The sequence below is a fragment of the Silene latifolia genome, chromosome 2 (assembly GCF_048544455.1).
Source record: "Silene latifolia isolate original U9 population chromosome 2, ASM4854445v1, whole genome shotgun sequence".
In the NCBI taxonomy this organism is placed as follows: domain Eukaryota; kingdom Viridiplantae; phylum Streptophyta; class Magnoliopsida; order Caryophyllales; family Caryophyllaceae; genus Silene; species Silene latifolia.
The window spans coordinates 10,016,119-10,027,122 of NC_133527.1; the positions used below are offsets into that span (position 1 = coordinate 10,016,119).

Here is an 11,004-nt window from a genome sequence, read left to right on the forward strand (position 1 = left end):
TAGAAGTGGGGGGTGGCTAGCCTTGTGGCCACTAATCATCCTAAACTTCAGTAAATGTTAAACTTGACTGAATATGGTTGATCATCAAACACTAATTCCACTCTTAATAGTCATCGAAATTACTCTTATTATATACATATAGGTTGCATAAGGCCTATAAATGAGTCTACATTCAACCATGCAGGATATATTCTGTTCAATCTTTGAAATGCGCTTCTTTAGAGTCCAGTTTATTGTCACACATACAAACTTTTAGCTCGCAAGTTTCCGATGATATTAGGTACCCGATATTAAAGTCATGCCATACGTTTCGAAACGGATACAAACTAACTAAAAAGGCCATGATTATGTAAGACAGGTTTTCTTTACAGTTGCCAAAAAAAAAAAATGGATACGAACTCGTACTGTCCATACATGATACATTCTAGACAAGAGCATCTATAAAGAAGTTTTGTAGTCAACTATGATGATGTCTTAGTAAGAAATCGTTTCTCCAAAGTTTTAGAATGATTTTCTCAATTTCTCAATAAAATCTTTCATAATCTTCTTATATTTTTCTTTAACTATGTACGTTACAACATACACACGAGTAAATCCGTTCTTCCGCTAATTTTCTGAGTGCTATCAAATCAGATATTAGACTATTTAGATCGAGTTTCTCATATAGAATCGAACTAATGTCTAGAAAGGTAGTACAAAATTAGACCAACCAAAACTAAATTAACTTGACTGACTTGATCCGAACTGACCTGTTATTCACTCGAATAGACGATCCCAATGTGACTCTCAACTCGAATTGTCCTAATCTTATTCGATCTGATACGAACTTTATTGCCGCAAACTAACCATTATTCCTTAATAATTTGATAATACTACCTCTGAAACCGTCCTAAACACGAATTGACTCCATTCAATTTGATTTAACAAGGATGCTCAAACACAAATAACCCATCACAAAATCTCATTATAGACGGCACATATCCGTCAATAACTAAAGACGGGTCAAATACAATATCACATTCCTAATAGGACACGCAATAAGTGAGTGGTGGAGGCAAAAAATGTTACCACTTTCAAGCGACTTGACCCGTCTTTAGCTATATACGGATATATTCGTCTATAGCTAACCCATAGACCTAAACTAATCCGACCCGCATCCGACCCGCATCCGACCGAGTTGACCCGTGGCAGGTCTATTTAAAACCCATGATAGTGGCGCGGTTCCCAGCACCTTGGAAATGAAAGTCACGTACCTACCAACCAGGCTACCATTCTAATTTCTGACCAAGATACGTACAAGATCAAATACATGTCCATAAATCTCTCGTATATTTATTTGTTCACAATTTAATGCTCATAATGTTTCCATACATACATGTCTATAAATCTCTCTCCTTCATTTACTATAATTACATACAGTAACAATCTAAATTTTCTTTCTTTCTTTCTTTCACCCTGAGATCTCCCATTTTCATTCCTTCAAATTTTAATTCTGGGTAAATTTTTTTCATCCTGTTTTGTTATCATTTAATCATTTGTTTGTTATTCTATATGATTTATTAATTAAACTTTCATGCATGATTTGTTTTATTCATGGCATTGCTTGTTATCTTAATTGATTCGCAATTTGCGGGAGTCGTTGAGACACTGGGGTAATGTTGTTGTTTTATTGTAGAAATTGGTGTTAATTAGCATGTTTAAGTGGGTTTTTCTAATATTAAAAATTGATTCTTTTGTGGGATTTAATGCAAATTTGACATGCTTAGATTAAACATTGATATGATTTGTATTAGTTGATCAATGGGTTCTTATTTTAGGGGATTAATGATGATTTTTTGGAGAGATGGTAGGAAATAGTTGTATCCTGCATAATCTATCTATACCCCCAATTAAGGTGTATTAGTTGTGTGGTTTCTTGTAGGCTCATCTAGTGGCGGAGTTGGGATTTGTAGTCTGGGGGCGCGAATGAGTAATACAATAAGGTAAATTCGAAAATTTGCAAAAAATTCTGCCACTAGGGTCATCCCCAAAACAAAAAATAAAAAGATTGATAATGTTGGGGAGTAATAGGTGGTGAAGTATCTAAGGGCTTGAGACACGGATTCGACCTTTGGAAATTCATAAAAGGGATGAGAGGTTACTTTGTTCAATAGCATTGTCTCAATGTCTATACACATTTGAGGAGCTTTGTGTAGGGTGGATTGGTAATAGGGTAGGTTTAGATGTACAATCTCAAACTTAATTTATTTGTGTTTTGGCGAAGCATTTCTTATCAATGGCGGCACACTTTGTCGCGTGAGAAAATGAGTGAGTTGCATTTTCCGCTTAATTTTCAGTGAGCTGTTCAAATTTGGCTTGTGAATGGATACGTGATTGTCCTGTCTGGGTTGTTTTTGTCTTACATTCGCAAAACCACCCAATTAAGTATTTGTGAGTAGCCTGCATTCAGTGTTATGTAATTTAGTAGCCTGCATTCTTCTTAGCTAAGCAGAAAAGAAAAACCTTTCAAACTTAGGTGATGTCGAATTTGTTGAACAGAAGTTTAGACCTACATCTAAATTCCGTCTTCAAAATTTAAACTTTTGGCTCTTTTTAAAATCTATATAAAATGGGGTAACCAAGCCTGCATTGTTATGAAATATGAATATTTTCATTATTGCAAATATGAAGTTTTATTTTGTACCCTCAGTCTCTTAGCAGGGTGACACGCCTAAAACGTCGCTATTTAAGACGGCCAATTTAACAATTTATATACCACAATACGTACTAATTAATACTAATTCTAAACTAGTAAAGTAGCAGGCAAAGGGATCGAACCCAAGAGAAGGGGGGTTTTGCAATGGTGAATTTAAAAGAGCAACTAGAACAATTGTGACAAAATCTGAATTTAGACCTACATCTGAATTCCGTCTTCAAAATTTAAACTTTTGGCTCTTTTTAAAATCTATATAAAATGGGGTAACCAAGCCTGCATTGTTATGAAATATGAATGTGAGTTGTTTGTTCTCGTACCATATTGCATGGCTATGTTAATGATGTGAGTTGTTTGTTCTCGTACCATATTGCATGGCTGTTGCTGGTTTCCACTGACCGTGTCTCATGACTCTTTTCTATGTTACACTTGGTGTTGGATTGCCATGTCTGGAGACTTGTGTAACAAAAATTCACTTCAATTTACTGACTTGACCGAGTTAATAGTTGAGAGAGAGCCTTCGCATTAATTTGGAAGCAGCCGACAGACTTGTTCTTTCTGGAATGCCAGTGTTAGTAATGGTGGCACCCTAATGATCTATCAAGGTCTGGGAGAAGGGCTTGTATAGCTTTATATATACTCCGCCTGCGATGTAGTAACTTGTTTATATATAGCTAGGATGGTAGTCAATATTGCTGTAAAAAAGTTGCCGTTCCTTTCCAGCTTTCATTCACCTTTTTAGAATCCAGTGTCATTCCTTATCTTGTTTTTATGAAATTCTGTATTTCGGATTGTCCACGTCCAAGTTCTAATTATTTATAACACTCATATGTTTTTGGACATGAAACAGGCCGGTGAAGTCATGAATTCCCTCATGTCATCTGTCGGCAATTCTACCAATATTTTCTGGCATGAGTGTGCAGTTGGAAATACTGATAGGCAAAAGCTACTTAATCAAAAAGGTTGTCTAGTGTGGATCACTGGTCTCAGTGGATCAGGTAATATGTCAACTATCACTTTTGTCTTCAAATCAGTATACCTCCCAGCTCCTAGCATGCATTAATCGAAATCATGATTCCTAACACATGGTAATAATTATTTATTGCTTAGGTAATAATTAGCCTTTTTATGTTTTTCTTTGGGTACTCCCAGTGGCTTAGTTAGACAGTTTCAGGTGTGGGGTCTTAAGTGTAAATTCACGAACAATCAATAAAAATTAGTGGGATCTTCTGTAATAAAGTGGATAAATTTTTTACACAAATTCACATTTCTTACCGCAAAATTTGGTGAAATACTGGGAGCTGTAATTAAAAAAAGGTATATAAGTGCTTGGCCATGCAGTGCCACGAGAAAAGGGTTTGGAAAACATATTGGAGTATATAAGTATAAAACCGTACCTAAAGCATGATATCCTAAAAATCAACAAGAGATTTTTCTATATATAACCCATACTATCCAGAATTGCATCAATCTTGCTAATTTACTAGTATATAAGTAGTGAAGTAGTTTATGACATTCCGTTCCATCATATTACAATGTCAAAGAATAATGCATCTTTCGATACCAAATGGAAAACGTACACAGTTATATCAAGATATATTACTGAAGGCAAAAATCACCAAGAAATTGATCCAACTGATGAACTAACGTCATTTAAGGGACGCCATGCCTCGTAAATAAGGCTACCTTGTAGCAAAGTTGATTAGTAGCATACTATTTGCATCTAACATATTTAGTATATTATGAGATTTTTAATCATTTTCTCTATTTCATTTGCAGGAAAAAGCACACTAGCTTGCTCATTAGGTAGAGAATTGCATTCAAAGGGGAAACTATCCTATATTCTTGATGGAGACAATCTTCGACATGGTTTAAATAAGAACCTAGGATTTAGTGCAGAGGACCGTGCTGAAAATATACGTAGGGTTGGTAAGTTCACTTTGATAGCAAACCTCTGACATTTGAAGAGTATGTGTAAATTTCAAACACCTCTGTAACTTCAGTAGATTCACTTCCATGATACATTTTTTCTTCTACAGTTATACTGCCTGATTAATTAAAACTACATGATACGGTAGAAATGAAGTGATGGTAACAGCAGGAGGTCTTACCTCATCTGCTTTTTCATTTTTGAAATGAGCTGATGGGAAAGTGGAATTATTTTCTATTTTTGGATTTGTCAAAATGGACGCATTTAGATTCCTGAATATTGAACAAAGTAAAAACAGCACGCCCAAGCGTTGCATCATGAGAAAGCGAAAACATAAAAAAGAAACTGAGACAGCAAAAAGAAAACTAGGACAAAATCCAAATAAGAACGCGGTTGTTCTCTGTTTTGCTAAGCATACTGTTATGATACAAGATGTCATGTTCTCTCCGATTTTTCTGCTAAAGCGGCCCTCTAAAACAATATGCTTATGCGGATAAGTCAGATAACTATTTTGGGTGTAGAGATGTAGAGTATGTGCACACTTTGTTAGTTTGTTGTTTCTTTCTGTAGGGAGCTTTACCTGTTCTGAGGATTTAAACCACTAATTCTGACATTGTATAAAGTTAAGTTGTGAGAATGATTGCTTTATGAATGAGCGAGCATTGGGGACAGTTGTAGAGTGTTTGAGGAAGATGAATTTACTGCTAGTAGCCTATTGACCTATGCGATGTATTGAGCAACACGAGTTCAATCCTCCAGGGCCTGTTTTCCTATAATCAGTCTTTATGTAGCGAGTTTTGTACCCAAGTCATGAGTACTGAACTAAGCCGACAGTTGCAGTAATTAAGCTAATCAAACAACTGTATTGGCCCTGATGTTGAGTTTGTGTCGCAGGGGAAGTAGGGAATTTATTTGCAGATGCTGGCTTGATTTGTATAGCAAGTTTGATATCTCCTTACCGAAAAGACCGTGATGCTTGTCGTGCAATGCTCCCTGATGGAAGTTTCATCGAGGCAAGGCTTTCATTGACCATCTTTTGTTTGTGTCTTGATTTCCTCAGGATCAAGATGCTAATATTTTGATTCATTGGCAGGTTTTCATGAACATACCCTTGGAAGTCTGTGAAGAAAGAGATGTCAAAGGGTTGTACAAACTCGCGCGTGCGGGGAAGATCAAAGGTTACATTCCTTCTTTTTCTTTTTGTCAATTTCTGATAGAGTACTTCAAATGTTCTTTTCCCCACGGTATCACGATGCTGACTGCTGATCATGCTGGATATTATCTTGTACTGGAGTCTAAATGCTGAATGACTTGTAGGTTTTACTGGAATCGATGATCCTTATGAACCACCATTGCATTCTGAGGTATGTTCACACTGAACCGTGTTTTTGATTTTGCTCCTCTCTCTATTTACTGGTTTTTCCTTCTTTGAGGCAATCGATCAATTTATTACAGTTTTTTTATGGGTAAAAATTAACACCTGTTATTGTCCTCCCGGGAGGCCAGGAGTATGCTACTCCATTCTCCATTCTTCATATTCAATAATCAAGATGAGTTTTTTCATATTCATGTAAGTCATGCTCACGCATTACGTTACACATCATAATTCCTATCAGCGATACAACAAACCAGGGTTACCGGATTCGCAATTCGTTCAATTCGCTTTCTTAATTCTAATTCGCGATTCGCTCAATTTAGCGAATTCAATTCGCTGGCGAATTACATTATTTTAAAATTCGGTAATTCGTCGAATCCAATTCGCAAAAGGATTATCCTTTTACATCAACAAAGCTAAAAAAAAATCATCTTCTTGTCAGAAATCAAAATCAAATTAAAGCTAAATTTACAAATCTACAATAGTGAATCAAATCATTGTGCTTGGCTTCAAAGTTCAAACTTAAAAATAACCAGGTATCTTGTATATACTTCAATTTTTCCTGATTTTTTTTGGTTTTTAGCATAATCATATAATTCGCTCATCTCAGCGAATAGTTCGCGAATTGGGACGAATTAAGATGAAAATGAATTGCGAATTAATTCGTTCGAATTAATTCGCAATTCGGAGGGGGACGAGCGAATTAGGTAAACCTGCAACAAACATCCACGAAACAACATATTCACCAACAATGGATATAATTAGAAAAGGCCAACATATAACAAAATCAAGACATGTCCAATTATCCACGGACGAACATTGTCATTTTCACCTACTCGTACCATCATATTCAATGTGGGAGTCTTGGAGAACCATATAATTTGAGCTAAGTAACACCCATGTGAGTTTGGGCCCTATACCAGCTCAGATATGTTCATCTCCTAAAATGTTGGTGCAACAGCAAATGTAGTATGTTGTCGTATGCTACTAAGAACCCGTTATATGTACGCAATATGGATGCTGGTCCAAGTTATGGGGTCGGCTCAATTATAAAAAAAAAGGTCACTTGTTTTGGCGTAAATTTAAGTGTGTAAATTTCACGCCGATGTTTGAGAGTCAACTGTCAGACAAGGCTAAATGAGGTAATAAGAAGAGCGAGGGTAAAGTACGAGTAAATAGAGTTTGCATGAATGGAGTGAATAAAATGCCAGGAGTACTCTATTGCTTGAGATTTTGCAAATGTACCGACTTTTAGAGTTTGGTTTTACACATCAGCCATGAAATTTCGGTCATGGCCTGATTTACTGAATTTTCTTGAATAGGGCTAATCTTGTCTTATTAACGTATTATCTTACAAACATGTTTTCTTCGTAACACTGATTTTGAAATCGGTTGCTGCAATATTTGCATTCTGAACTATATGCTATGTTATCCACAGATAGAACTGAAAATGGTGAATGGAATTTGTCCAACACCATCAGAAATGGCAGGGCAAGTGGCATCTTATTTGGATGAAAAGGGTTTCTTGCATCATGAATGATCAATCAACTTCACTCTCGAACTTATTCATAGATGATTAATCCGGTTGATCACTGACCTAACTAAAGACTCGTGACCTCGGTCTTGTTGATCTGAGTTTGATGGCGTTTGTTAGAAGGTGCCTATAGATGCTGATATTTGATCGACACAATGCTCTATAGGTTTCCGACTATAGTAGGACCGTATCTATATATCCTTATAATTTTCGTGGTTGTTTTGTTCTTGCTGCAGCCCATCTTTGTAGAGATGCTACTAAACCTAGCCTCGTCTGTTCTATCGTTTGGCTTATGAGAATCCGTCTTATACGGCTGGTTATAATTTCCTGCTGTTTTCCGTGTTGAAATTATGGTATTACGATGATAATGATTATTTTGGTGTCGTGTGAGCTTCAAGGAGCTTATTTCCCCCAAAGTTTAGTGATTTTGAAACAGTGCCTTCAAAATCGTCTTAGACGTAAATTATAGCTTTCGAGTTTGAAATCTACTATAACAATCGATGCTAACAGTTTTGAGATAATGTAGCGGAAAGTAATTAATAACTGTAAATCGTGTTATTTTCTCGTATAATTCATAATAGAGGATATTATAACATTAGCTCGTAATAAGCAACTAAATAATTTCGTCTCTACAAAAATAATCAACTTTTTTCCACTTCCTACATCATCTCTTCACAAGTTCGATTCCAAGTACGACCGATTTTCTTCATTATTCCAAGTTTACTTTGCTAATTCACTTGCAAGTGTTGCTGCAACAAGCTTGCAGCAGGATCATGAACTTCTGGCCCCAAACCATTATTAATCAAATCACTAAAATCAAAATCAAAATCAAAATCAGAACCAAATTCGTCATTGAAGCTTCCACCAAGGTTGTCATCAAACTCGAAATCATCTAATCCAATTCCTTCATTGCTCATCGAAAAATCAAGTTTAATTTCATCAACACTTGAAACAACTTCGTTTCTCGACCTTTCCAATGAATTATCAACCCTCGAAACAACTTCATTCTTTAACCTCTCCAACGCGGCCTTAAACTCTTCAAGCTCGCCTAACCCGAGTTTATCAACTTCCACGTCATCCCACCAAAACCCGCCATAATTAACACCGTCATTAGTGTTTCTAACCAAATTAGAACCAGAACAATTAAGAAAACGGTCGACAATGTAATCGAGATTAGGATTACCATAAGGAAACATATTACCAACTTCAGAGAAAGTAATTAGACCAATTTCAGCACCATATTTAGAACACAATTCATCACACTTTTTAAATAACCCTTTACGTCGTTTCGAAAACATTACTTGACGACTTGTTTTCTTCATTACTTTCTTTGTTACATCTATCTTTTTCTTCCCTTCTGATGTTTTCCTCGGTTTCGCCATCAATGTACTTAACCCAAGCTCCTCCATTGACGAAATATAACAAGTATACTTACAATTTATGAAAGTGTTTGTTTTACAAGACCGTCTTTTACAAGTATTTTTACTATATATATATAAGAGTGTACGTAGGTTAATGATTATTACTACGGAGTACAATTAATTTATAATAATCAATAATGTTTAAGAGTGAAAAAACATTCCAAAAAATAAATCATGTGTCAGAGAAGATCTAGTGTTTGATTTGTTTTTCTTGATACGAGGAAAATATTTCTTAAATTTGGTAATTTTTTGGCTGGGTGTGTTTTATGTTTAAGTTTAACAACTAATTTAACGGTAATATTTGAACTCTTACAATTTACCATGTTCAAACCCATAATTAAATAAAAAAACGTGTTCACACTATGGACTTTTCGAATTTTTGGAAATCCTTCCAAATTTTGGAAAATTGTATGTTTACAAATTTCGGGAGTTTTTTTTTTTTTTTTTTTTTTTTTTTTTTTAGTGGCTATGTATCCTCCTTTTTTTTCTTGCCGATTTTTTTTATGTTGTAGGGAGAACTTTAAGCGATATTTTTATATGCCTCTTAGACTTTTAATGACATTGGTGTATACTCCCTCCGTCTCGAACATTTGCTTACTTATTCTATTTTTTTATGTCTCGGTCAATTGTTTACCTTTTTATATTCAATAGGTCTTGGTATAGACGGGTGGGGCGAACAGACGGGTAAAGACCTCTAATAAAATGGGTAGGGGGGACAAGGTGGGGCACCCCCATGTGCTTCCCACTATATGACAAATGGATATTTTGTGAGGGGAAGTGGTATCCGTCTTTACGTATAGACGGATAGTGTCCGTCTATAATGAGAATTTGTGTAATGTTTTTTTATGAGCAATTTATCGCACTTAATTTGGTCCACTTGTAGGTTGTCATCCAATAATTAGTCTCTTCCTATTTCCTTGATGTTTGTACCTAAACCAAAGGTAAACAAATGACCAGGAAAGAGAGAATATTTTTCAAAAAAAAAATAATGACATTTTTTTATTTGTAATATTTTCTAAGGACGCTATGTTCGCCACTTTACTTTTTAATGTGTATCAACGAAAACAAAGCATTCAAACTCGAAAATCTCTTATTACATCTTCAGCGACATTGTTAAGGTGAGTTGAGGCCATGGTTTAGAACTTAGTTTATGATATGCAGTAAATCTTTCTTAAAACGGTATTTACATAATTTGTCTTAAGTTTAAGTCGGATAATTTAATGTCGTGTTAAATGAGAATCTGTGTACGGCATGTGCCTTGCAATTGGGAACAATGAGCTCCACTAATTAAGGAGATTGGTGGTTGTCCTAAAATGACAAGGAAATTGAAGTTGGATTGTTTCATCAGCAATGCAAAGTGAAGTGCATTGTGCATGTATGTGCAATAATTGTGCAATGTCTAAATGTCTAGACAATGTAGAATCTGAGATAGACTTCCATCTTAAGATTCCCTTGTTTACTAGTATCTCATTTGTTTGCTTGTTCTATGCCATCATATCCTAATTGGATATTTGTGTTGTTGGATTCCAAAAGATGCTAATTGAGGCCTCATCCCACTAACTATGGTGCCTCTCCTACCCAAGGAAACCTTAATAATGCAAGTTTAATTTTATGCTTTATAAATCATATCTCAGCAAACAATTTGTCATATACTTGGCATGATTTTCTTTGTCACGGGTTTCTAGGCGATTTTACCGAGCGAGTTATGTTTATTGTCGTTAGTTGGCCGGATGCGGTGGTTTCACCTCTGACTAATGTGTTTTTCCATCTTTTTGTGTCTTTTGTTAATTCAAATAATAAGTTCCTGTTGGTTTGGGGTGTCCTGTCCCCTTATCCTCGGGTTAATTAGGATGAAGGTTACTTTGCATCGGGTCTGTGTTGGGTCCAACTCACTGCGATTCTCAGATTTGGTGTTGGTAAGGGGAATGTTCAAGTGGTTCCCCCCTTTGTTGTCTACCTTTTTACTCGCTTTTCTTGGCTATGAGGTTCTGGTCAACGGGGGTTATGTTCAAAAGTGTAGGAGTTTGCTCTCCTCTGGAAACAGATTTTTGT

At 35.7% G+C, this 11,004-nt stretch overlaps 1 protein-coding gene across 3 annotated transcripts; it reads left to right on the top strand.

The window, feature by feature from the left end:
* The first annotated feature begins 1,257 nt into the window (after positions 1–1,257).
* LOC141642226 (adenylyl-sulfate kinase 3) lies at positions 1,258–7,947 on the top strand. 3 transcript variants are annotated; one of them, XM_074450947.1, is made up of 8 exons: positions 1,368–1,496; positions 1,922–1,982; positions 3,543–3,690; positions 4,472–4,621; positions 5,517–5,635; positions 5,716–5,800; positions 5,940–5,986; positions 7,436–7,947. In XM_074450947.1, exons 3-8 carry the CDS (start codon positions 3,555–3,557, stop codon positions 7,535–7,537), a joined length of 639 nt encoding a protein of 212 aa, XP_074307048.1. In that variant the 5' UTR covers positions 1,368–1,496; positions 1,922–1,982; positions 3,543–3,554; the 3' UTR covers positions 7,538–7,947. The 3 variants fall into 3 exon arrangements, with proteins under 3 accessions (XP_074307049.1, XP_074307047.1, XP_074307048.1); XM_074450948.1 differs by lacking the exons at positions 1,368–1,496; positions 1,922–1,982 and adding an exon at positions 1,258–1,326; XM_074450946.1 differs by lacking the exon at positions 1,922–1,982 and having other exon boundaries at positions 1,303–1,496.
* Positions 7,948–11,004: the final 3,057 nt, after the last annotated feature.

Excerpts from the sequence above, each read along its gene's own strand:
- LOC141642226 (XM_074450948.1), top strand. The coding sequence starts at position 3,555 with ATGAATTCCCTCATGTCATCTGTCGGCAATTCTACCAATATTTTCTGG. Across the intron at positions 3,691-4,471 it reads CACTGGTCTCAGTGGATCAG|GAAAAAGCACACTAGCTTGC; the intron begins GTAATATGTCAA and ends TTTCATTTGCAG. Across the intron at positions 5,801-5,939 it reads GCGTGCGGGGAAGATCAAAG|GTTTTACTGGAATCGATGAT; the intron begins GTTACATTCCTT and ends AATGACTTGTAG.